General features: G+C 41.1%; 10 protein-coding genes and 1 non-coding gene across 11 annotated transcripts; 7 read left to right on the top strand and 4 right to left on the bottom strand. All coding sequences in view use genetic code 12, as the record gives it.

Annotated features, from left to right (window-relative positions):
- Nucleotides 1–470: 470 nt before the first annotated feature.
- RJT20DRAFT_138283 (uncharacterized protein) lies at nucleotides 471–1450 on the top strand (the record flags this gene model as incomplete). Its single annotated transcript, XM_064918588.1, has 1 exon — nucleotides 471–1450. One exon carries the CDS (start codon nucleotides 471–473, stop codon nucleotides 1365–1367), a length of 897 nt encoding a protein of 298 aa, XP_064777257.1. The 3' UTR covers nucleotides 1368–1450.
- Nucleotides 1451–1648: 198 nt separating this feature from the next.
- POL1 (DNA-directed DNA polymerase alpha catalytic subunit) lies at nucleotides 1649–6316 on the top strand. The gene has a single exon (XM_064918606.1). The coding sequence runs from the start codon at nucleotides 1892–1894 to the stop codon at nucleotides 6269–6271; it is 4380 nt and encodes a 1459-aa protein (XP_064777256.1). The 5' UTR covers nucleotides 1649–1891; the 3' UTR covers nucleotides 6272–6316.
- An 867-nt stretch (nucleotides 6317–7183) lies between these two features.
- SNF5 (Snf5p) lies at nucleotides 7184–9610 on the top strand. Its single transcript, XM_064916229.1, has one exon. It carries the CDS (start codon nucleotides 7291–7293, stop codon nucleotides 9493–9495), a length of 2205 nt encoding a protein of 734 aa, XP_064777255.1. The 5' UTR covers nucleotides 7184–7290; the 3' UTR covers nucleotides 9496–9610.
- Nucleotides 9611–10527: 917 nt separating this feature from the next.
- On the top strand, nucleotides 10528–11415 carry RJT20DRAFT_89991 (uncharacterized protein; the record flags this gene model as incomplete). Its single annotated transcript, XM_064921298.1, has 1 exon — nucleotides 10528–11415. One exon carries the CDS (start codon nucleotides 10528–10530, stop codon nucleotides 11413–11415), a length of 888 nt encoding a protein of 295 aa, XP_064777254.1.
- Nucleotides 11416–12198: 783 nt separating this feature from the next.
- RJT20DRAFT_124391 (uncharacterized protein) lies at nucleotides 12199–13857 on the top strand. The gene has a single exon (XM_064916228.1). The coding sequence runs from the start codon at nucleotides 12533–12535 to the stop codon at nucleotides 13796–13798; it is 1266 nt and encodes a 421-aa protein (XP_064777253.1). The 5' UTR covers nucleotides 12199–12532; the 3' UTR covers nucleotides 13799–13857.
- On the bottom strand, nucleotides 13858–15200 carry CTP1 (Ctp1p). Its single transcript, XM_064916227.1, has 2 exons — nucleotides 15121–15200; nucleotides 13858–14871 (listed from the first exon to the last, which is right to left on the bottom strand). Exons 1-2 carry the CDS (start codon nucleotides 15133–15135, stop codon nucleotides 14002–14004), a joined length of 885 nt encoding a protein of 294 aa, XP_064777252.1. The 5' UTR covers nucleotides 15136–15200; the 3' UTR covers nucleotides 13858–14001.
- A 453-nt stretch (nucleotides 15201–15653) lies between these two features.
- TFA1 (transcription factor TFIIE subunit) lies at nucleotides 15654–17294 on the bottom strand. Its single transcript, XM_064918597.1, has one exon. It carries the CDS (start codon nucleotides 17062–17064, stop codon nucleotides 15883–15885), a length of 1182 nt encoding a protein of 393 aa, XP_064777251.1. The 5' UTR covers nucleotides 17065–17294; the 3' UTR covers nucleotides 15654–15882.
- Nucleotides 17295–18160: 866 nt separating this feature from the next.
- HCM1 (Hcm1p) lies at nucleotides 18161–20803 on the top strand. The gene has a single exon (XM_064918596.1). It carries the CDS (start codon nucleotides 18563–18565, stop codon nucleotides 20600–20602), a length of 2040 nt encoding a protein of 679 aa, XP_064777250.1. The 5' UTR covers nucleotides 18161–18562; the 3' UTR covers nucleotides 20603–20803.
- BUD31 (U2 snRNP complex subunit) lies at nucleotides 20797–21619 on the bottom strand. Its single transcript, XM_064916226.1, has one exon. The coding sequence runs from the start codon at nucleotides 21482–21484 to the stop codon at nucleotides 21005–21007; it is 480 nt and encodes a 159-aa protein (XP_064777249.1). The 5' UTR covers nucleotides 21485–21619; the 3' UTR covers nucleotides 20797–21004.
- A 63-nt stretch (nucleotides 21620–21682) lies between these two features.
- Nucleotides 21683–21774, bottom strand: RJT20DRAFT_t5. The gene has a single exon. It is a non-coding gene; the product is annotated as a tRNA-Ser (tRNA).
- Nucleotides 21775–22984: 1210 nt separating this feature from the next.
- RJT20DRAFT_148771 (uncharacterized protein) lies at nucleotides 22985–26291 on the top strand. The gene has a single exon (XM_064918990.1). The coding sequence runs from the start codon at nucleotides 23477–23479 to the stop codon at nucleotides 26075–26077; it is 2601 nt and encodes an 866-aa protein (XP_064777248.1). The 5' UTR covers nucleotides 22985–23476; the 3' UTR covers nucleotides 26078–26291.
- Nucleotides 26292–26530: the final 239 nt, after the last annotated feature.

The raw sequence follows: 26530 nt of genomic DNA, 5'->3' as shown, positions 1-26530 counted from the left end.
ACGAGGAGTGTCTTATTCGGCAATTTTACTACTGTAACCACCTGTTGTTTATTCTGTTTAGAGCTGATTTTCGTTGATTGACAAGTGCTATGTGAATGGGTGCAGGCCAAGTGGCATAAAGTTGAAGAATGACTTATTATTAACGGTATAGTACAGAGCCAGAGTCTTTACTATCCATAAATTCATAGAATATTTCACCATGTACGACCCTAATTCTTATACAATTTATGACGCTTACTGGTCATTATGGTAGGAGCCATAAATGGCTGCGAAAAAAATGAAAGTCCAATTGGGAACTTTCCCAATCGAGTAAACGATAAGATGAAGTAACCGACAACGAGGAAAGGCAATACCTTCCTCTTCTTAGATTGCCCCTCTAAGTGGTTAATTCTACAATTCCCATTTTACTATATAATATGAAGAACATCTTGGTTTTTGATAATATTGATGGGAACTATTATACATTAAAAATGAAGTTATCTACAACAGCCGCTCAAATAATCTTGGCATACTGTGCCCTTGTAAACACCGTTCCGGTTTCCACTGGGACCAATACCACTGATATCACAGCATTAGAGGCTAGCAAAATCCAAGCTTTGGTTGCTGGTTTGAACCAGTACAATGCTGAGCACGATGTTCCAGGTTACACGAAGCGTAATGTCGCACTTAGAGATGAATTCCAGCAGCTTGCTGTCAGATCCAACATTCCAATTTTAGACACTATTTTGTTGGCTTTGAACGACTCTGGTTTGGCAAACACTGTTATCGACTTTGTTTTGTTGAACCCACTGTTACTCGACATAACCATTGACGGTACAATCTTTCTCGCAAAGTCCGGCTTGGTTAACTTGACTGACATCTTGATTGCCCTTCAAAAGTCTGGATTAATTTTGCAAGTTATCAACTTGGCTTTAGATGACCCTGAAATCTTGCCAGGTTTTTTGAGGATTGGAAAGGAGTTGTTGTCCCAAAATGGTATCAACATTTTCAACAAGAGATCTCTTGACGAGGTGTCAATTGTCGAGTCTGCAGAATTTGATATTGTCAGCCTTGAGAAGAGAGAGTCTGAGTTGCTCAATGAGCTTCTCACCTCCCTTAGGGCATCTGGTTTGGCTGCTTCGGTCATCCAACATTTGCTTACCACTCCCGAATTAGCTGCTCCAGCCGCTCATTTCTTGAACGGAATCTTGCATTCGGGAGCCCTCAGTCTTCTGGACTTGTTAACTGCTCTCAAAGAGTCCAACTTGGTCCTAAACTTATTAAGGGACATTCTTAACGACACTGAATTATTAAAGAAGTTCGGTGCTATTATTGTTGACAGAATTGCCAGAGGTATCATTCCTAGGGCCACCTACGACAATGCTTAATTTTCAACTTTGTAACAGCCATTGCACACGAATCAAATCTTATACAACTGCTTTTAGTCAGTACTGTATTTCCAAATTTTGCAGCTTCTTGTGCGACTGCTTTTTTTTCGTATTCTCTCGTCTTTTGCTTGATAATTAATAAGAGAGACCTAATACTTACCTATTATCACATTTTTCTGTCCTCTACTCTTAATTACTACTTTTCACTATATTATATGTTTTTGATAATACTAAACTAAGTAGTATATTGTTTCTGTTTACTTAATAAACTTCATAAAATCGCTTCCTTCCTTGTAGCACTTTGTCATCTTCTCCGTCTCACAAGAATTTGTTACACGCTACACGTCGATGTCGCACACACGAAATTTTCAAGACGCGTATTATTGTTATGGCTTCCTCTGCGTATCTCATTTGAACCTCTAATCTGACATTAAAGATCTCAATAGTACTTTTGAAGTTGTCATAATTGATTTGCTCGGGACTTTCTCTACGAATTATCGGCACAAGCGTCAACCAGACTCACAATGCTGCTGAAAGCTAGTAAACGTGAGAAGTTAAAACAGCTCAGAGAAGCTCGTCAGTCTGGAACCAGTGTGGCCCATGCTGCACTTTCAGAAGATGAGTTTGAAGAAGCGGGAATCTACGATGAAGTCGATGAAGACACTTACAGAGAACATAAAAGAAAGCAATTAATGAACGACGACTTCATTGTTGACGATGATGGTGAAGGGTACGTCGACAATGGTGTAGATGAGTGGGATGATTCAACCAGACCTCAATACTACTCCGACGAAGAGGTGGACGATCGTCTGGGCAAGAAGAGAAAGAGCAAAAACAGAAACCTAAAGCCAACTAAAGTCGCAAAGGTAGCTCAAATAAGCAACTTCTTTAAGCCATCCAGTGGAATTACTGCTCCAACCAAGAAAATAGATACCAGTATTGATGATATCCTTGATGATTTCCAAGACGCAGTACCTGTGAAGAAGGTCAAGAAAGAAACTGTGAATGTATTCAAAAATAGCAACAAGAGTACCGTGAAAAAGACCAAGAAGCAAGCTTTCTCTTTCTCAACCTCTGCTAAGTTCGAGAGAAAGCGTATAGTAGTAGATGACTCTGAAGATATCAATGAGAGCTACATGGATGTTGACGACCAGCCTTCTTCTCCTGTCAAATTAAATGAAACTGTAGAGGTCACAGAAAAGGAGAACATAGATCCAGAGAAGAAAATTAACAAGAAGGAAGATGATGAAGATGATGAAGTTGAAGAAGCAGATGAATCTGACGACTCTGAAGATGATGTTGTTATAACAAGAAGACCAAGGGCTGCTGCTGCCAATAGAAATAATCAGATGACTTTCTCAGCTGTTAAAGCAAAGGATATGCCGCTGTCGTCTCCCTCAAGAGTGTCTTCCCATTCACAAATCAGTTATACTGAAAAGCTTGACGAATCTACTATTGTAGGTGGCCAAGATGCCGGAGACACATTTAAAATGTTCTGGCTTGATTACTGTGAAGTTGATAGCACGTTATTACTTTTTGGTAAGGTCCTTACGAAGGAGGGAAAACTTGTCTCCGGAGTAGTTCAAGTCAATGGCTTGTGTCGAGAGTTATATTTCCTTCCAAGAGAGCACCGTTTAGTTGACGATGAAGAGGATCCAGAACAACCAAATAGTGCCATGGATGTACATGAAGAGATTGCACCTATATTGATGCAACAATTCGGCTTGCAGTCTCTCAAAGCAAAACCGGAGAAGATGAAATATGCATTTGAACTTGCAGGAGTACCTAAGGAAACCGAGTATTTGAAGGTATTGTTGCCATTCAAGACTCCTAAAAACAGGAACATCGTTATGGCTTCGGACCTTCAGGGTTCCACTTTCACACGTATTTTTGGAACCAATTCTACTCTATTTGAATCCTTTGTTTTGCAGAGAAATGTTATGGGTCCATGCTGGCTTGAGATCTCTAACGGTAATTTCGACGCGATCCAAAACACTTCTCATTGCCAAGTCGAAGTTGCAGTAGATGCTGCTACATGTATAAAACCTGTCATAGACAATGCTCCAGCGGCTCCAAATTTGACAGTGACATCCATTTCAGTCCAAAGCATGTTGAACACAAAGCAAAATAAGCAAGAAGTTGTTTCCGTTTCTCTCGCTACGTTTCGTGACCTTCCACAAGACGCCCCTATTGACGAGTCTCTTCAACCAGATGAAATCGTGACTTTGGTAAGACCAGTTGGTGCCGCAACTGTACCACCAGGGTTGCAACAATTGGCGCAGAAGCTGGGCTTGCAATTGAGAATATTGCCTAGTGAAAAGGTGCTATTGAACTGCCTTACCGCGTTGGTAAAAACTATTGACCCGGATGTATTTATGGGTCACAGGTTGGAGAATATTTCCTTAGATGTCTTAGTTCAGAGAATGTTTGACAACAAAGTTACAACATGGTCAACATTTGGTCGTCGTAATAGAAAAGCATGGCCAGAAAGATTCGGACGCAACAATGGAGGCTTTGGTAATAACTTATTAATTCGTGAAATCTTCCAAGGCAGATTGATGTGTGACATAGCCAACGAGATGGGTCAATCTTTAACTGCTAAATGTCAATCTTGGGACTTGCCTGAAATGTATGAGGTTGTCTGCAAAAAGAAGCAAAATGCTCTAGAGATCAACTTTCAGAACTCTTCTTATGCTGAAGATGCCTCGGTTATGTTGATGGCGCTTAATGAAAATGCATCAAATGCAAAAATAACTGCTGAGATTGCATTCTCAATTCAAATCCTTTCATTATCGAAACAATTGACCAATATTGCGGGTAATGCTTGGTCTCATACCTTGAGTGGTACCAGAGCTGGAAGAAACGAGTTCATTTTGTTGCATGAATTTAAGAGAAACAAGTACATTGTTCCAGATAAGGAAGACAAGATGCACAAGAACACCAACTATCAGCAAGAAGCCACACTAGAAGCTACTGAAGACGATGCAACTACTGTCACATCCAACAAAAAACCGAAGTATCAGGGTGGTTTGGTTTTCGAACCAGAAAAGGGTTTGCATAAGAACTATATATTGGTTATGGATTTCAACTCTTTGTATCCTAGTATTATTCAAGAGTTTAATATTTGTTTCACTACTGTTGACAGAGAGAGCTTCAATATGACTCATGATGAAGATAGAGATATGCCCCTGCTTCCAGACAGAGACTCCGCTCCAGGGGTTTTGCCAAGGTTATTAAACTCGTTAGTTTCTCGTCGTAGAGAGGTTAAGAAACTTCTCAAGGATCCTAAGAATACTCCCTTCCAGAAGGCTCAATATGATATTAAACAGCAGGCTTTGAAATTGACTGCCAACTCCATGTATGGTTGTTTGGGATATGTCAACTCCAGATTTTATGCTAAGCCATTGGCCATGATGGTGACTAACAAAGGAAGAGAGATTTTAATGGATACTAGACAGTTGGCTGAGTCTATTAACTTGAGAGTTGTGTATGGTGATACAGATTCTGTTATGATTGACACTGGTGTAGATAACTTTCAGGAAGCTCTTAAGATTGGTGAACAATTTAAGATTCAAGTGAACGAAAGATATAAGCTATTGGAAATTGACATCGATAATGTTTTCAAGCGTTTGTTGTTGCATGCCAAGAAGAAGTACGCTGCTATGAATGCCACGCTTGATTCTTCGGGTGAAATCAAAACTGCGTTGGAAGTCAAAGGTTTGGATATGAGACGTCGTGAATACTGTCAACTTTCGAAAGACATCTCGACATTTGTATTAATGAAAATCTTATCAGACTTAGACCCAGAGGATGCGCTTGGCGAAGTATATGAGTATTTGGAAAACATGTCTAAGAAGATTAAAAACAATGAAATTGGTGTTGAAAGATACCGCATCAACACCAAGCTATCCAAAGATCCAAATAATTACCCTAACGGTAAGTCTATGCCACAAGTTCAGGTTGCTTTGAGGTTGAGAGCAGAGGGTAAGGTTATCAAAGCTGGAAGTGTTATCACGTATGTCATCACTGCCCCACAGTCCGATGAGGATAAGTCTTCTCCTCCTGAGAGGGCCAGGGCTATACAAGAGCTTTTAGGAAAGAAAACCGATTTGAAACCTGATCCAAATTTCTACTTGGAAAAGCAGATTTTTGCTCCTGTTGAAAGATTGTTGGAAAGAATAGATGGAGTTGACATGATGAGAGTAACTACTGCTTTGGGTATTGACAGCAAGAGATACGCCTTAAGGGCAAGAAATAACGATAACAATGGTGAGATAACAGCATTAGAGTCCAACATCACTGACAGCGAAAGGTTCAAACAATCCAGTTTCTTAGTATTGAGATGTAAGTGTGGCAAACAGTTCAGATTTGGAGGTATTCTTTCCTCGCATGACTACTCTGTCACTTTCAACGGTATCACCTGTAGTGCTTGTTCATTCACATTCCCTATTCTCAAGATAACATCTCAATTGGAAGTGGCTATCCGAAAGCATATTGCTCTATACTACGCCGGATGGTTGGTTTGTGACGATGCTGCTTGTGGTATCACCACAAGGCAAATCTCTGTGTACGGTAAGCGTTGTATAGGGTCGTCTGGATTGGCACATGGATGCAAGGGAATCATGAGATATAAATACAGCGACAAGGCATTATATAACCAGTTGCTTTACTTCAATGCTATTTTTGATGTTGATAAAGCAAAGAAGAATGAGTTGAGGCCAATATATGATTCTTTCGGCGGAGAGAAAGAACCTTCCAAGTTAGCGTCAGGTCAGGTTGAGGCATTGGCAGAGCAGAACAGGGAATTGTTTGGTCACTGTCAAGAGGTTGTTCAAAAGTATTTGGCTGATTGTGGACGTCGTTACGTGAACTTGGGTTCCATTTTTGATTTCATGAACAAGTAATTAGTTCATTTGTATAATAGTAATATAAGATTTTAGGTATAAGTGATGAATAATATGTAGTAAAGGACGATGTGTCAGTGCAGCAAGATATCGAAACAAAACATAGATCCATATATGTATTCCTTTTGCAAAATTATTTAAGAAAAGGCAAATGAAAGGTAAATGACACCCGTTCTTTACGACCTTCACCACAATTCATATTATTACAAATACCAATTGTGTCATAAAGGAGCTGTCAACCAACCCACCAACCAACTAGTGTCTCTTATTTTCTTCTGCGATTGAAATACATAAAACTCTTTTCCTTCTCTGTTCCTCATTCCCTTGTTTTCATGGATCATCATTTTCAAAATTAACCCCAACCCAATAACAACACCAAACAGCATGGCAACTACCACCTCCTCCAGCCATCAAGACCCATTACTTTTTCGCAGCCGAAAACTCTACACAGTACTTGATTACTTAAAAACTAAAAAACCAGCTGTCTTACTTTTACAGTGGTTTCAATTTTAATTCAAATTACAGCTCGAATTAGTTCATACTAATTACAAGATATTATTCCAACCTACAACATGTTGTTCTCAATATTTTTTTTGCTTGAAGGGCAGTGTGAACTTTATTATGAATCAATTATGGCCTCTAGTTTGAAAAATAAATGAAATCACTGTATCACAATTCATTGTTCTCACTGTTCTAAATGTTCTCAATGTTCTCACTTCTCTCTCACTTCTCTCACTTTTTTCTCACTCTCACTTTTCTTACTGTGTGTGCCTTAAACAGTTTTTTTCCCTGCCGAACTTTACATATATATTTGTATTTGTTTTTTTCGTGCCTTTACCACCTTTCTCACTCTCATATGAATTTATGGAAGACCGATTAAACAGAACCAAACCATACAACAAATAAGTGAGTCTTTTCTCAGCAGAAGTCGTAGCGGCTAGTGTACACTCGTTTGGTCGGCAAATAAACAAAACAGGGCATTGCCTGATAGAAAAAAAGCAGCAGCGTCGAGTTCCAGGATGAATTTCAACCAACCCCTTGGAAACGATGGTCTGCACCAGCAGATACCTGGTCAACTGGGCGGTCCTCCTCCTCCCCAACAACAGCTGCAACCAGGACGCGGAGTGCCCGTAATAACCCAGCAGCTTCTCAATAGCTTGAATCCGCAGCAAATCCAGCAATTCAAGAGCCATCCACAGTTCAACGAAATCATGAGGAATTATTTGCAAAGACAAGCGTTACAACAGCAGCAACAACAACAACAACAACAGCAACAACTTCATCCAGGTATGATCGATAGCCTGCAACGAGGCCCCCGTCAGATTGTTCCAGGAGCTCCAGGTGGTCCAGGTGGCCCCAGTGTAGGCCCTATACCAGGATCTGGCCCAATTCCAGGCCCTGGACACAATACAGGTCCAGGAATGGGACCTATTCCTCCCAATTCTGGACCTGGAGGTCCTCAAATGCACCAACAGATGGGACAGCAGGGTATGATACCTCCTCAGGGTAGACAGGGTATCCCAGGACAACAAATTCCATTCCAACAGCAGCCTCCTCCACAACCTGGTCATATTCCTCCACCACAACAGATTCCTCAGGGTTCTCCTCCGATTATGAACCAGCAGCCAATGCCAATGGGACCTGGGATTCCTGTGAATCCTAATATAATGCCACCGCAAATCGGTCAACAACTTGGTGGACCTGTTATTCCTGACGATTCCTCGATCGGACCTGGAGGTGGGGCCTCACAAATTCCTAGAGACCCCAATTTACCGCCCCAATTCCCTGCAGATGTCCTTAATAAAGTCCCTATGACTTCTCTTAGCGATGTTCATCAATGGTCTAAAAAATTGAAGAGTGAAGGAAAGGATGTTCCATCAGATGTTGTAGTATACGAGACGTTGACGAGAAAGGATGGCGAATATTTGAACAGACTAGGCGCTCAAATGCATAACAACAAAGAAACAATAGATCAATTAAATAAAGATATTCAGGCTTACAATCATATCAAACAGTTGCGTATGAACGCAATAAATTCCTCCAACAAGGGTCAGTTCAACAATAGTATCTGGGGAGAAGGATATCAGGGTTACGGAAATGGAATTACCAATACGTCTACAAAGTTATTGCTCCCAGAAAGAGATTTGACCGATAATCAAATAAGTGAAAAAGTATTGAAATACAGTAAAAAGCCCAAGAATTACATTCCAATCAGGCTTGAGTTCGACACTGAAAGAGATAGATTCAAGCTTAGAGACACGTTTTTGTGGGATTTGAATGAAGAAGTCATGACCGTAGAAAACTTCACCCGACAATTGATCAAGGACTACAAATTCATATCAAAGGGCCACTACGAGACCATCCTTGCATCTATCAAGGATCAAATTAGTGACTACCAAAAAAGACCACTCAAAACACTGGGAGAAATAAGAGTTCCTATAAAGTTGGATATAACCATCAATAACACGCAATTAACAGATCAATTCGAGTGGGATATTCTCAACTATGACGAGACAGATCCTGAGGACTTTGCCTCCACGATGTGCGATGAGTTGAATCTTCCTGGTGAGTTCACAACAGCCATCGCCCACACTATCAGAGAACAAACTCAATTGTACCACAAGGCATTGCACTTGGTAGGTTACGGATTTGATGGTAGTCCAGTTCATGAGGATGAAATTAGAAGTCATTTGTTACCAGCTTTGCGCTTGGTATCACAAGATTATAACGTAGTTGACGACTTCTTTTCAATCTTGAGAAATCCTTCAAACGTGGCGGATTTTACTCCATCACTTGTTAAGTTATCACAGCTTGAAGTAGAAAGGCTAGAAAAAGATATTGAGAGGGAGAGTCGTCGTAAGAGAAGATACAATCTTAATGAGCTGGAACTTCCTCCAAGTACAAGTAGTAGCAGAGGTACCACATCGAGAAGAATCGCTGCTCATGCTGGCAGAGGAGGTCCTGTGTTACCCGATTTATCAGATCTTCCCAAAACGTTCAGAACCCCTGCTCCTTCCAGTATATTGCCCGGTGGAGTGGATTTGGGAGTTCCAGACGTTTACGAGTATAACGAAATTTATATAAATCGCACACAAATTAAGAATCCAGACTACATTCCACCGCCGCCTCCTCCTGAGCCTACTATTGTGGAGAAGGAACTTGTGAGGTATCTGCACGATACACTCCTGAACAGACTTATAGTGACGATCAAGTTGCCCGTTTAGAGCTGTAGAAGGAGTACAAGATTTCAGCACCGAATATGTCAGGAGAGAATAAAATTCAGATCCGACACCACCTTGTAACAATATTATAGATTCTAAAATACATATCTAATACGAATCCCGTTCCAGCTCGTAAATCTAGCGTGATGAACTCTATTCACCTGTATCTATATGCACATGTTTGACGGCGTGCATTACCAAGAACTTCGTAGGCTAGCCGTAGACTCCTACCCGGCAGTTTTAACCGTAAATCATTTACCTGTCAATGGAGCAGATGAATAGAATTCCTAAATAATATTCGACATAAAAAATTGAATATTATCCGAATCGACAATTAACGGGCGGGCCTCTTCTATCTCTTTTTTCGTAAAATAGCTTCCGCCTGAAGAAATCAAATTCAGTCCAAGGAAAGGTCAATTCACACGCAAATACTGTCATATCTCGTAAATTGGCTTTTCTCCCTCGGAATTGTCTAACGAGGCACTGCGAAAAAAAAAAGCTTCCCAACGCTTGTGAGACATCTCTCGACTCAGCTGATCATCAAGTACACCACCTCGGTCAAGAACACCACCACTAACAATTCACCATATTCCAGCACCAAATCGAAAAATCAACTATCTTTAACAATTCTACAAATGTTTTCAGTTGCTACATTGACTTCTTATCGTCACAATAGCCAAATTATCCCCTTCTACTCCATCTTTTGTGCCCCTCATGCACCACTCCTAACCTCTCCCACATCCCTTGCTAGTACGACCCCGCTGTAGACCAACATTTTTTCTCCCCACTAGCGAGAGGTTCGTAATTGTTAAGGCTATTGTTAGTGAAACGCACATGAATTTATAGTGACAGTTTCAGAATGTTGGCTATTAAAAGAGTTGGAACCCCAGCTGGAGATGAAGGATGAAAAAATTTCCAATGGTTACAGTAGTTGTTCTTAACGACAGTGGTTAACATTTCAGACCGAATCATAGGCAGTTTTCATACCATTTTAGGGGTATTTTTCACTACGACAGCATTCAATAATCCTCACACATGGCCCAACAAAAGTACGCATTGGTATCTGGAGCTTCGTCAGGCATTGGCTTCGAAGTATCCAAGGCATTGGCCAAAAAAGGCTACAAGGTGTTTGGCTGCAGCCTCGAGCACACCCTCTGGGAAATGAAACCTCTCCAAGAGTATGGGGTAGTTCCAGTAGCGTGTGACATCTCCAAAGTGGAAGATATCAAAAAGGCAGCACAGTTCATAAAAGAACAAACCGGTGGAAGGTTGGATATATTGTACAATAACGCCGGAATTTCGGTGGGAGGCCCTGCGATTGAAATCAAGGACGACGACTTGGAGAGGATCTTTAAGGTCAATGTATTTGGCCACATCTACATGACCAAATATATGGCCGATTTCGTAATTGCAACCAAGGGTTCTATAATTTTCACTAGTTCTGTGGCTGGAAAAGTGCCATTGTCATGGTGTGGAGCTTACTGTTCTACCAAGGCCGCAATTGACCAGTATGCATTGGTTCTCCACGGAGAAATGAAGCCATTTGGTGTCAGAGTCCATAGTGTAATTACGGGAGGAGTGGTAACTGCTATTGGCGACCCCCTCATAACTGACTCCATGATTGATTCCAGGTATGATGTCCCTGGTATCTACGATAGTCTCAGAGCTGCTGCTCGGATGTCAAGAGACACCAACTACCTGGCCTCGAGGTATGCCAATGAAGTGGTGGCTAAAATTACCAAAAGATGTGATCCGGGGTTTAATATCTACAAGGGGTACCGTGCGGTTCTACTCAACTTTATTAGAGCGTACTTCCCTGTTTGGTTAATGGAGTACCTCATTATGTTCTACTTCAAGCAGTTGAAGGTGTTTAGAGGGGTTAAAAGCAGGGTGGCATTGGCGCTGAAGCAGAAGATTGAATAAGGGACTAGCGGTTTTAGCGATCCGTAGGTTAACTATATAGCTGAATGTAAAACTTATAACGCGATAATGATAATGAAATGACATGACGTCAATGATTTCTTTTTTGACAATTTTGACAAGTATGTGTTTTTTAGCCCTAAATCTACATATTTGTCTTGTTTTTTTACAACACATCTCCAACATACTGCGTATCTAAAATACTCCATCTTCTATTGGCCTTTTCTTGAATAATATATTACGTTTAGTATAAAAACTACCTCAGCAAGCCATTGCAAACTGTAACTGATTCTCCATACTCTTTTCCACTGGCTTAACAGTGCGAAGCTCTAATCTTTTGCATCTAAAAAAAATGTTCCTGTGCGACTGTACCTAAACACTATACACATATGCATGGAGATATACAGTTACGCTTCTGTCACAATTCGATGGTTTTCCAGTATGACCATTGAAATGAGCATTCAGAAGACACAAATATAGTCCATCAATCTCTATTATTAGTTTGAAAAATTGCCATTTTTACTTGATTTCCACCGTTTCGTGTGCTATGAGAACTGTTTGATCCAACACTACACCGTCAAACTCCTTTCCACCATCAAATTCCACCTCCTTATTGCCCTATTGCCCTATTACCTCTACTGCCTGTCTACTGCCTATTGCCCTCTCCATATCTCGCTCTCTCCTGCATCAAGACATCCAGCTGGCCCAAGCTGGTCCCATACACTCCGCTGTCTATATACACAAAAATAGTCCCACACGATAAACATAACTTTTTTTGTATGACGGGCTTAGGCTTAACAGTAGACAAATTTAAGATATACATTACACGCCACGAATAGAATACAGTAGTGTTCAAGTGGTTGCTAGTCAGTCTTTCTTTTCATATACATCAACAGCGTACCAATACACGCACAACTTAGCATGGTCAACTACGCTAGAGTACGTATTACCTCCCCCAAAGTCGTTCTGCTTCGCCCCGAAATGGGCCGTAACCCCTTTTCGCTAGAAACTGGATATGACGGATGGCAACGAAAACAAACATAAATACTAACAATCTTTATAGCTTCCGTTGAGGAAAAAGGCACCGTATGACTCCTCAGATGACACCAACGGGGCAGAGATGGACGATTTGACCTCGTCTTACAGCGCAAACGATAGATTATTAGACTCGTTTGGTGGCGAGGAAGACAGAGAACTCGTCTATGACTACGATCACGAAATGGACGAAAATACACTCAAACAGGCTTCAAGTGGCCACGATAACTTGCATGGCGCCGAGTCCAGCTCGTCGGATGATCGTTTGGATAACGTAACGGCTAGTAGGAGCGAAAGAATCCCAGATATAATGGACCAGCAAAGCATCCATAGCAATACCAGTGCAAGCAACTATAATAATACTAATACCGATATCAATAATAACAGCAATAGCATCAACAGCTCAACTAATACTCTTGGAAATGAATTCAGTAATGCCATATCCTCAATCTCGACCTCGACACCTGAAATTGGTGATCCATCCGACTTGGAACTGCAAACAACTCCAGCTAGAATGACCACCAAATCTCGTATACTAAATGTATTGAACCATTTAGTACCTATTAAGCAAACTTACGAACGTATCAATAATGGTTTATCGACTGGTAGAATGCAATCGAATACCCCGGGACGCTTCATTGGTCAAGGTACTGATGGAGTTTTCAGAAATTTGATGGCTAAACCGGACACCGACGCAAACAGACAAGAACAAGAAAATAACCCACCTTCCTATGAGGAAGCAGCAGCAGATGCAACTCCTGAATATTGGGAATCAACTGTGATTTCACCCATGTATGAAGATGAAGTATTCGTAGAGGGCTTACCTGTAGGCAACATTGCTAACTTTGTGTGGAATGGGTTGGTAACTGTTGCGTTCCAATTCGTCGGTTTTGTACTTTGTTATTTATTGCACACATCCCATGCCGCAAAGCAAGGTTCTCGAGCAGGTTTGGGTATAACATTCATCTTCTATGGATGGGGCATGGTCCCTTCGAATTTTGGCCATGCAGATAAAGTACCAGGTCGTTATGAACCTCAGGATCCAAATCTGTACGATATTGACAAGTCGCTGTCGATATCCAGTACTACTGTCGATACGTACAACTCGGGTTTCCAGCAACATAGTGAGGGCAGCAGCAGCCTTCTCACAAATTCTAGTGCACCATACATTGCATACGGCATAATTGCATTTGGACTCTTCATAATTATCAAGTCAGTCGTAGACTACTATAGGGTCAAGCAGATGGAGCGTGTAATCTTGTCACCACCCAACCGTGCTGCTACGGTTACTTCTACAACGGAAAATGTACATAACTTCGGAGAAGAAGACGAGGGCGAGCCACAATTATAGACATCAGTAAGTAGGTCATTGGGTTAATTTTATTTGGAATACACGATTTAGATAATGGTAATGTAGGGATGTGAGGAGAGCTGAATGCTAATATTATTTATTATTGTACATATTCGTAGCTATTAATATGCTATGCATTTTGAGTGGAAATAGTTCTTTCATGTTGCTCTCTTTCTACTCCTATTAAACCTGAACTGGTTCCATTAACCCATTATCACCAACATTTTTTCATAAATGGTGAAAACAATACCTCCACTCAAGACTAAACGACCCAAACGTGGTGTGGCACCTTTCCAGAAGGTCAATAGACCTTCCTCTTTGAAGATCTTTACAAAACAATTGAGCGTAGAACTATAGAGCTTGTCTGCACCTAAAGCTTGCATTCTGGTCTTAACAGTATCTATAGGCATGGTTGTGTAAACTGTAATTGTACCAGCAAAAGAACCAACAGCAAAGGTGGCTACGGAGCTCAATGGCTCGTTAGGCTTGCTTCCACTAGCTTGCTGGATCATTGTCTTGATCGCATTGTAAGAACCCAATCTGACAGCTTGATTCGAAGCTTGACGCAATGATACCGGCACGACACCAGCATAAATTCCTTTGAATCCAACATCTCTACACAACTTGACAGTACCCGATATCAACCCATTTTGGTACTTAGGCTTAGCGGTCTGCTTGTCATCGATGAGTGCTGTTTTAATGGCCTCGAATGGTGTCACTGCGATAACAGACTCCAACAAACCTGCTCCCAAACCTGCTACGACACCTCTAGGACCAGACAATTTACCGTTCTTGTCTGCCAAGAGGGATTTTATGTAATCAAAACCGAGGAATCTGATAGAAGCCTTGACGGTGTTTCCCACCACGAAGGCTGGACATCCAACATATAAAGAGCTGACACCCTGAGTTTTGGCGATATTGTATATTAATACCAAAGGATTTCTTGACATTTTCGAAGTTTTGTCGACAAGTTGAAGTCTCGTCTTAGCAAATTCGAATGGATATGTAATTACACCCTCAATGGCACCGGCTGTACCACCAGCGATGAAGGACTTGAAAGGGTCCACTTTTTTCTTGTAAATGTTAGTATTTCTAAATTCTGTTAAAAGGAGTGGTTCAAAATTCGACAGAATAGCCAGGCATTTGCCAACAGCATCCATATATCTACTGATATTATCCTCTACAATGGGAACATCATTGGTTGAATCATCTTTATCAATTTCATCGAGAATTCATCTAAAGTGATTAACTTGTCGCTTCAATCACAGCTTTTGGCAGCTTTATTCCACACTATTCTGGTACTCCAATTATTTTTATCGTACCTTTTCAGCACTCATATTTCAGCTATAACTCAACTAATTCCCTTCTTATCGAAATGCAAAGAAACCTGGTGACTTCTCCACATTCTTCTATTGAAAATTTTGAAAATTACTTGATAGCTATTAACTATGCAGACTCTCACTAAATCAAACCGGCGCTGTGACTCAGCGAGAACGGCATTGCGCGATCGGTAAATAATTAATGCACATATGAATCATCATGTGGAGAATGTTCCAGTAGAGTGCAAACAGAATGCAAAAAGGGTGCAAACAATGCATGTTACGAAAAAAGAAGTTTTATGATTGTGACGTGAATTTTTTCAAGTTTCTTATATTGTCAAATAGATCTGTGGTTGGTCATCGTAGTATATTAGTTAATATGTATGGGTTTCATCATTATAATACTCTAATGTTCTCCCTGTAGGTGCACCAGTAATTGAGTAATTTAGTGAGGCTTTTCGCAACTCAGAATAGCGACAAATCTCTCACTAGCGAAGAAATCTGTGAAATTTGATGGTTTTAATTATAATCGTGAAAATCTATGCAAGATATTATTGCTGCAAAATAAGAGATTTGAGAATTCTTCTCAGCATGCTACAAGGGCATTCCTTCTTCAAAACAATAGGACTACATGAGTTGCATCGACCGTGTATCAGATTGATATCTATCATTTCAGTGTATGAGCACTGAAGGATTTAGTGTATTATTTATGCTTTGTGTTATGTATTAATTAAATTTTAGATAGTATATATACAATACAATGTCTCAAATCAAGTCATCAAGATCATCGTCATCATCGTCATCGTCATCATCATCGTCCTCTTCAGCCTCACGCTCAGCTAATTGCGCATAGTAGGCTGCCAATGCATCCTGTTGTTCCTTGTCCTTGAGGTCCGATGAAGGAACAGCCACTTTTGGCTCGGGCGTAGGATTGACGCTAGATTGTGCTGTGCTTGGCTCTTTCGAGTTGCTGGTGGTATCTACATCCATCTTGTCCTCCTCTTCCTCTTTGATGACGTTCTCGTTCTCCTCTTTAATTGCCGGAGTTGTCTCTGTACTGTAGTTGTCGTCTTCATACTCCAATCTGCCCAAAGAGCCTTGACCGACGGTACTGTTAGAATGCCATGATGGCAAAGCATTCTGTTCCAATTTCTGTCTTCTGTTTTCCTTCTCCAACTGCTCACGTTCGTAATTCTCGTCGTTGGCCGTGATAGAAACGTGCAAAGCAGCCTGTGATTTGGAGGTGGCGCTCTGAAGAGATGACGAAAGATTGGAACGAGACCGAGAACTGATACGGTTGGATATGGTATATGAAGCAGTGGAAGCACTCTGCGCTGGGATAGCTTGAATAAGGGCAGACTCAAAATCATTATCCTGGATATTCGACTCATCGATTTTCTTCAAGTAGTTGATAATCGGGTCGACTTGATTCATCAATTTCTCCAACTTTTCTTGTCTCAATGTGGCTTGCTGACTGGAGTCGTCTTCTATTAATGTACCGCCACAGACGTCACAGAGAAACTCTGTTTTGTCCTCACTTAAGAGGGAAATAGCATCGAGCTGGCTTACCTTTTTCCCACACCGTGGACAGACGTATCCTTGTGGGTTTCCGAAATGAGACATTTCTTGTTTCAACTGGTTGACAATGGAGTGGACCTTCCATTTGATGGAATCAATAGCTTCCGTCACATGGATGAAGAAGTAAGTTCTAGAGACGAACTTCTGTTGACCGTTTTCTTCCTTTTGGATGTGGTTGATTAGAAGGCGGTCCTCCACAAGCTTGTTGCAGAGAGAACGCAACTCCTTGCGTTTGATACCGAGAAGGTAAATCAAGTCATCCTCAGACAAGACCGAGTGCTTTAGCACCGCATCTAGGATCAATACGTAGGGGATGGAGTAGAATCCTCTTGCTACGAAGCGAATAAGCGACTTAACTACCTCGTCCATGGATGTGGATGGATAAGTGCTTCGATCTGAACGATGACGACCAGCGGGTATCTCAACAATGGTGATTAGATATTCTTTATGCTCTTTTAAGACTAATTGAGCATGAGGATATATACGCAGGAACTGACATTTATAGCGTAATTTAGAGTATAACTACAGAGGACTCATAAGAGGACTCATAAGAGGTTTTGAGGAGGGCCTTAGAAAGAATTCTCAGATTGCAAAGGTGGAAAAATCAACTGGGGAGAAGTGCAATAAGTTCGTATTCTTTCGACAGCTATGTCCTCATTTCTTGGTATTTCTTCAATTTCATCTTGTCCTCATTAATGTGACTTCTCTATATGACATCCTGTTATCCTCTTGTGGGTGTAAAAAAGTTTCTTCTGTGTACCCCACCAAAAAATAGTGGGCTCATGTGATATGGCTTCACGTGATGCCACAATATAAATTGCAACCCATCTTAAACTACTATATGGAACAATACGAATAGCATTTTTAGACCCACGTATTTCGAACACGGCACTATGTGCGCGCCAACTAATGCTTCCAGCAGCCCTGGCAGCCAATAGTGGCTCTTGTACCACCGAAAAAAACCAGATCTGGGATCCCGATATCCCTCATAGTGCATGCACGAACCTTCCATATCCTCTAAATCGCATCTGCAACCCGTTTCGCTTTGTTCCGTTGTAGTCATATCACGAGCTTGTGAAACGAAACCCTGCTTCCCCAACCGGAACTAAACCACGCTAGCGTAGGTAAATCTGGCTTCCATGTCGATGTAGAGGCGATCTCCAACTTCCACACGCCACTTTGGGCCATCGAGAACGGTATGGTGATCTCTGGATTCATGGATTTCGCGGCGGCGCGGCGGCTGCCTGGAACAGACCCGTCCTATACCATCCCCGTTCATGGCCCATTGCAGCTGCACACTTGCCAGTTCTCCCCATCCCTCTCCCTACCTCTCCCTATATTGCTAGACCGTGCATGGAAAAACGCGAATTGTTGTGTTATTGCTTCTTTGGGATGAGAACGCAGTGAAATTTGACAATTTCGCGACTGACAATTTCATAGCAACGCGTAGCTGCACTCAATTAAATATCCTCAGTTAATGGCAGGTAGCAAGACACCACCAGAAATGACAATAGAACCATCCAGAATTTTTTTTAGGTAGTAGAGAGCATCTCACAGTGGCAGGACTGTCGATTTTCCCTATCTTTATATAACTCGGTTAGTAGGCTTGTAATCTGTTCCGAGCTAGACTTTTGGGTTTTTTCGAAACGTTAACTGCTGGTACCACCGTTCCCTTTAGTTCTACAGAAGTTTGTTTTCCCCCATCATCCAGTAGTAACGATCTCTGATCCGTACCACAGCAAAAGCCAAAGCAACCGTATCACCCCACGCCCAATCTCTGTGGTCGCCACTAGTTAGCCAACTAGCTCCATCAAGACCGCGATCCAAATCGATTCAAACTGAATTTCTTACCCTCCAATTCGCTACCATGACGGGCAGACTCTCGATGTCCATGTCAAGGGTGCCCTTGCAAGAGCACTCGTTGAACAGCAATATCTCCTCATCTTCAGCTACGGCAGATGCCTCCAAAGTGATCGACACGCCTATTGGCAAGCAAAGCTCATATAAGGTCAAAATGACCACTCCTCCAGAGTCTATCTTTAACACTAGGAAAACCACCTTGCCATATGAAACACCAGTATCAAAACATGACCTTCACTCGAACCATATAGGTCTTGGAAGTCACAGTCACCAAACGAATCTCCACCACCCAAACTTGGATCCTAACATCATCCCAGCTCAGGCCATGGGTCTTGTTGCTGATTCCTCCAAGTCTCTACTCCTTTCACCGGCATTCTCGTCCCCACAGCAGCACCATAAGTTCACCCATATTCAAAATAACTCGTCGCCTGCTCCTGCCAAGAGCATCAGTAGTACCTCATATATCGATCCGAGTACTTCTCTTTTATCGGAGTCTTCCCGTGGTCACCAGTCAATGGGAGTTGTGGGTGCCAACTCTATAACTACTCCTTCAGTTACAACTCATACTCCTTCAGTCGCTTCAACAACTGCAAAGAAGGCCAAGAAGAGTAAGGCTTCCAAAGATGCAGTCTTTGACTTGCACTCAGAGGAGAAGCCTCCATATTCATATGCTACTTTGATCGGAATCTCCATTTTCAGCAATGAAGAGAAGAAGTTAACACTTTCCCAGATTTACCAATGGATTTCGGACACTTTCAAATATTACAAGCGTGAGGATGTCGGATGGCAAAACTCTATTCGTCACAATCTCTCCTTAAACAAGGCTTTTGTCAAGGGCGAGAAATCTAAAGATGGAAAGGGACATTTCTGGTGTATTAAGCCTGGCTATGAAGAGCAGTTCTTGAAGTCTAGAAGCGTCAAGAAAAGTTCGTACCAAGAAGTAATGGATCAGATTAAAAACGCTAACAACAAAAACCGCGAGGAAACTAAGAGATCGATGAATGCTATACCTTCTTCTCCTAATATCGCTAATGATACTTTCGAAGAAGTCGTGGCAGTCAAAAAGAGAAAAGCATCTGAGATTGACAGATCGGCTGACTACGATGAGGTCATTGACGATGATGAAAATGACCACGAGTACAACTATACGCGTGCCGACGATGAAGACACAACTCGCAATGACGATGATGACTTAACTCAGATTTTGGACTCCCATAATAAGAGACAGAAAGTTGATTCAATTCTCGGAGATCCTTTCAAACAGTGGGACAATTCTGAAATACATCCCTCATCTTTGGATAGTAGCAATGTAACTAAAACTCCAGTAGCGAACACTCACCCACCACAGTTCGTAATCGAATCTCCAGACAAGCCATTGTTGGCCGGAAAGAACTTGACATACACGTCCAGTTTCAGTTGCACCTCTAACCTTGAACTCTCTCCTATCAGACCAAGTGAAACTGGGCCATTGTTGGAGCCTTTGACACCTGGTAATAATGCTTACCAACAACACCAATTGAATCAGTCTCAACATTCACAGCAGCCTCCATTCAATACCACATCGTTGGTATCTCATCCATATCTTTACCTGAAGCCATCATTGCTTAATAATCATATTCTGCAAATACAACCACCAGCTGGAACATCCTCATTACAAAAAACCCCTAAATCCAACATCTTAAAAACTCCATTAAGGAACCTAAGAACGCCACAAACGAACTCGATAATGAAAAAGCTCTGGAATTCTCCAAGTTACTTGGACGATTTCTATTTCAGTCCATTAGTTGGCAGCCAAATAGGTGCTGGCTTTGTTTCCAGAACTATTCACCATAGCTTGACATCATATGACGATGATGACATGATCTTGAGAAACTATGAGCACAACCAACAAACATCTATTGGTTCGTCGCCATTGCTCAGGCGGTCAAATAGTACTTCGTCGTCATCACTTGAATCAAGCAGGAATTTATTCCACGATTTCAAGAAGATGGATGATGTAAGTTCTGCCAGCTCCACACAGGGAGAGCTAGAGGATTCTAAGAAGTAGGAAAACTTATCTGTACTGATATTTATTGTGAGAATGCAAAGTTACTGGGTTTTTATGGGTCGTACAAGGTGATTGTACTGTTTGTTTTTTTGTCTATTTGTCTATTTCTTTAACGACGGAGGAAGATCGTCTCTAATTATTTTATTCATTCTATTGTATTATTAGTGTTCCATTACAACTGTGTTTCCTAGACAATTGTAACTATTATTAATTACTATAATATCTCATATGATACCATCAAATTTGTAGATTATATCCAATATTGGCGACTTCTGTCTGCGAATAGGAATTAACAAATTCATAAACATAGACATGCTATCATGTTTCTTTCTACACTTTTATAAAAATCCATAAATGGACTCTATCCCCCAAATTTATAATACAGTAGGCTCTGGTGGAGAATTAGTCCGTACTAGCACAACCCTTACATCCACAAGTGATGCACTGCAAATTCTTCACCTTTTCATCACTTTCATTATTTTCAACAAGCTTGGCCTTCGGCACTCTACACACACACGGATTCTTGTGATTCTTGTCGGCAATTAATATACAATGAACGCAACACAAGTTCTCATAACCCTGTTTCTTCCATTTCGCTATGAGATCGGCATTCACGTAATTCTGGAGGAGGAGCCAGTCATAAAGCTCTCTGCTTATAAGTTTCTTCTTGTAGTACATATCATAGACATAGCGAGATATTTGATGGTTAATCTGATATATTGGCCACAAAGCCTGAGTTTTGCTCTTTGTTTTGTCAGCTGCGTTCTGATTAGTCTGTGCATCTTTTAACCTTCCTTGAAGCTTCTTCAATGTTGGCTCTATCTTTGTATAACCTTCTGGAGGAGGAGCATTCTTCTTTATCTTCTTCGCTATTTTAGCCATATTCTCAAATATTACTCTGATGACAAGGTGAAAAAGAATTCTAGAATAAAAAACTTGAATGAAGGCTTATATAATTGGTATAATTGGGTAAGTCTGTCAAAAAAAATAAAAAGCATCTGACTAGTTTACTAATGATGTAAGATCTATAAACAAAAGCATATTACAATTCTGAGATTGATGTACTACTTAAAAAAATAACGACAACAGCAGGATTCGAACCTGCGCGGGAAATCCCAACTGATAGCCCGAATAATTCGAGTCAGTCGCCTTAACCACTCGGCCACGTTGCCCAATTCGGTGACATCTTTTTGTTTCAGTTCATTAGAAGCATTCAAAGTCACGTGATCCAAATTTTGCCGGCGACCTAGACGATCTTAGGTGCCAATTAAGAGTCCTAATAGTTGAAATACGACAAATAGATGTTATTAGCAGAATCCCGTGGTATGTAGTTGCTATTCGATTTGTGTTCCCTTTCCAAAATAGTGATCCTATGAAGTTTAAACTGGTTTGAGTAACAAATTGTCAAATTTGACAAGTTTTCTGCATATGAAAAAAAAGGGTGAAGATTTTCAATTGAGGCAAAATTCTAGAGGACTTAAAAGGCTAGACTAAAGTTAGTTGAAAGGATCTTGCCCTGCTCAGTTTTCTGATTTCCTAGCATCTTACATTCATTCTCTTGTTGAAAAGGAATGCTCTTGGCTCTTTTTTTGGATCCTTCTTTGTGACAAGCGTGCAATACCAGCGGCTTTGACCTTTTTTCGAAACTGCGCTCTTTCAATCCGTCAGACGCTCCAAGTGTAATTTCACGACACCAAATCAACGCGCGACATTTTATTTTCTGGATTCTTTATTTTTCAAGCTTGAAATTAAGGAAATGTCCAGTGGTCATAATAGACGGTAATAGTTGACTCGTTACCTTACGACGGTCTGGGGTAGCAACTTACCAAGAAGTTCCCACCATTGTACAAGTGCTGACCTCAGGAAGACTATGTAGAGATACGTGACCATACTTGAATTACAACTCAATTTCAGTAGCACCCTTGTTTGTAGAGACAGCATATGCTACACTACTGCAGAACCTTTACCTGAAATTTGTTTACATGGAGCCTGCAGATAACCTCGTATTATTTCTTTCCAAAAGCTGAATTAAGTTTTAGATACAGTCAATCTAAGCACATCAAGGCCGGCAAAGATCAGGATGCTAACTAAGAGAAAAGTGTTGCTATCTATTAGCGCCCACAGCATAGTGCTACCCACTAGAAAGATATCCAATCGACGAAAGGGTCTTCAAAGTGGTCAATGGGGCCCAACACCTCGTTTGAACATAGCTGCATTGATGCATGGCGCCGTACCTTTTTGGAAATAGTGAGATTCCAGAATACTGCGAAAGTAGCTCTCCAATTTCTACCTGAAATCACCTGCCAGCTACCCTTTCAGACTGCAAAACCACCTTAGAATACCCCAACCTTGACCATATTGCTCTCACTTATCAGTAACCTACTCTCCCTCTCATCTGAACTCATGACCATTCCACCAGCAAATGTCGTGTCGTGTCCTATTGTACTTGCTGCACGGCTGTATGACGTTCTTCCGCGCCGGAGATGCTTAGGATATTGATTTGTTGCCAAATAATATTTTTCGTTCCATCGAGAAGACGATGATATTGTGTCTGGTGGATTTGTTGTTCCTGAATGGCACAATACATGGAATGGAGGTGTTAAATTAGTGATTAACAATTTTTTTAGTTCAGTTTTCCTTTGCTACTCGAGTGTTTAGTGTTGACTAGGAAAATCGTTGCATATATTAGACAATTAGATAGACCTCTAGAGTGTTAAGCTAGCGACATATCTTACTTAAACACCGCCATTTTGCACTTGATTTGTCCCGCTTCGCTATCGAGACAATTTCATAGTAAATTTCACCTTCAATTGCTCTGGTAGTTGATCATCCCTCCTCTACCAGCATCAATAAACCGTATAATATAGCGACACCATGGCAAACTCAGGTCCTCCATCGATCTCCACCTCGTCCATTATCACCACTTTAGTGGCTAATTTGGTGCTATTTGCTATCTTCATCGTGGGATTTCTTGTACTCAGATTGAAATTCAAGAGAACTTACTCCCCAAAATCATCGTTTGAACTCGTTCCCGAAGAGCAAAGACCAGAACCTTTACCAAGAGACCCTTTCAGATGGGTTTACATCCTTTTAACCAAGCCAAACTCTTTCATTATCCAACAGGCTGGTATTGATGGATACTTCTTCTTGAGATATATCTTCAGCTTCGCATGCGTGTTCTTGGTCGGATTATTGACCTGGACTGTCTTGCTTCCTGTCAATGCTACCAACGGTAAGCCAAACACTCATGGCTTTGATCAATTGTCTATTTCCAACATTCTCCACAAAGAGAGATACTATGCTCACGTCTTCGTAGGTTGGGTATTCTATGGTGGTGTTGTCTTTGTTATCTACCGTGAATTGTTCTACTACAACTCATTGAGATCTGCTGTTCTTGCTTCTCCAAAGTACGCCAAGAAGTTGTCCTCCAGAACTGTTCTTTTCCAGACAGTTCCAGACTCCTTATTGGATGAAAAGCAATTGTACAAGATGTTCAATGGTATTAGAAGAATTTATGTTGCAAGAACTGCCAGAGACTTAGAGTCGAAGGTTTCCAAGAGAGAAGATTTAGTTAAGAAATTAGAAGGTGCTGAAAATAAGTTGTTAAAGATTGCCGTCAAGAACAAATTGAAGGCCGATAAGAAGGGCACTCCAATCGAATCTGCTGATATCTCGAGCTATGTTCCAGAAAAGAAGAGACCAAAACACAAGATCGGTGGGTTTTTCTCCAAGAAAACCGACACTATCAACTACTGTAAGGAGGAAATTCCTAAAATTGATGCAGAGGTCAAGGAAATGCAGAAGAAGTTCAGATCCAACAGACCAAAGAACTCTATCTTCGTCGAGTTTGAGAACCAGTACTATGCTCAATTGGCTTATCAATCGACTGTTCATCACAACCCATTAAGAATGAAGCCAGTTTTCACAGGTGTTGAGCCTGCAGACGTTCAATGGTCGAACTTGAGAATGTTCTGGTGGGAAAGAATTACAAGAAGATTTCTTGCTTTTGCTGCCGTTACCGCCTTAATTCTTTTATGGGCCATTCCAGTTGCATTTGTTGGTGTTATTTCTCAAATCACATACTTGACTGACAAATTGCCATGGTTACGTTGGATTTTGAACTTGCCTAAGCCATTGTTGGGTCTCGTCACTGGTTTGTTACCTACTATTATGTTGGCCATTTTAATGAGTCTTTTGCCCATGTTTATCAGAGGTATGGCTAAAATTTCTGGAGCTCCAACTGCTCAATCTATTGAATTATACACCCAGAATGTCTACTTTGCTTTCTTGATTGTTAACGGTTTCTTGGTCACTGCCATTGCCTCTTCGGCCACCTCTACTGTCACAGCAATTATCAAGGAACCAACCTCGGCTATGAGTGTCTTAGCCAACAACTTACCAAAATCTTCCAACTTTTTCATTTCTTTCTTGATCTTGCAAGGTTTATCGGTCGCCGGTGGATCCCTTTTCCAATTTGTTGGTTTGATCTTGTACTATCTTTTGGGTAAAATCTTGGATAGCACAGTGAGAAAGAAGTGGGCTAGATTTAGCGGTTTAGGAACTGTTGCATGGGGTACAACTTTCCCAGCATTCACTCAATTAGCATGTGTCACTCTTGCTTTCGCTATCATTGCTCCAATGATCTTGCTATTCGCTACTGTTGCCTTTTTCTTGATCTACATCGCCTTCTGTCATAACTTGACATACGTATTCGTCGAAGGACCAGACACTAGAGGTTTGCATTACCCAAGGGCTCTTTTCCAAACTTTCGTAGGTATCTACATTGGTCAAGTATGTTTATTGGGTATTTTCGCTGTCGGCAAGGGTTGGGGACCAATTGTATTACAAGTTATTGGTCTTGTAGCTACTGTTTTCTGTCACGTTAATCTCAGTGAATCATTTGATCACTTGATCACTGTGGTTCCTGTTGATTGTATGAGAGCATTGGATGGTGTTTCCCAGACAGCTTCTTTTGGAGGAGCTTCCGATTATCAGTCCAAAGTCTTGGATCGTAAAAGAAAGACCAATAGCGGTGCTTTCGACAAACAAATCGCTGAAGATAAAGAGGAACAAGAGAAGGTTAAGCAAGACATTATGGCCGAAGATGCCGAAATTAATGCTGGAGAAACTGAAAGAACTCTTATCCCATTGTTGGCAGACCGTGACTTTAAGAAGACTGAATCTCAAAACCCATTTGTTCGTTTTGTCAGACCAGATGTCTTCTTAAACTATAGGCACGCCAAGCAACAATTGCCTGCAACCTATAACATTGAACCTAAAGACGAGGATAATAAGCACGCCTACGATATGCCAGTTATTTCTGCCCCATGTCCTGGTGTCTGGATTCCAAAGGATCCAATGGGATTCTCACATGGCCAAATCGAAGATTTCGCAGGTATCGTTGATATGTCTGATGAAAACGCTACTTTTGACGAGAAGGGAAACATCATTTTCCTCGGAGAAGCTCCTAACTAAAGAGCCAGTTCACGATAGTGACATCTTGCTGTTGACCAATTGAGGTGAAGTCCAAGATTTCTAGCTACAAATGGTGTTGGCTAGTCAACTCACCTAGAAAGAGCTGGATTCCCAGCTCTTGAAACCTATTTATCTTTGAATTATGTTTAATTAATATTTCTTCTCTATGTATACATAGTCCTATTTATAATCTAGTTTGTTTCTTGTACAAAATCGTATCAACTACAATTTGTATGTCTCTACATTCTTCGCTACAAATCAATGTGCTCAATTTCTGTCTGTCTGCTGCAGATTTACCATGCATAAATTTACATCAAGAGTGTGCAACTCTGACAGACAATTGATAGCAAATAGCGATTAAAACTAGCAAACTTGCTCAGATCGTTCATTCCTATATACCCTGATTAGCCGTGCCATGTAACCACATTTCTGGAGTGGCTGTTTCCTGCTTTT

Source organism: Scheffersomyces xylosifermentans (assembly GCF_036884685.1).
Source record: "Scheffersomyces xylosifermentans strain CBS 12540 chromosome Unknown RJT20scaffold_1, whole genome shotgun sequence".
Taxonomy (NCBI): domain Eukaryota; kingdom Fungi; phylum Ascomycota; class Pichiomycetes; order Serinales; family Debaryomycetaceae; genus Scheffersomyces; species Scheffersomyces xylosifermentans.
Note: the sequence above shows the minus strand (reverse complement) of the source record. Positions and strands in the feature narration are given on the sequence as shown.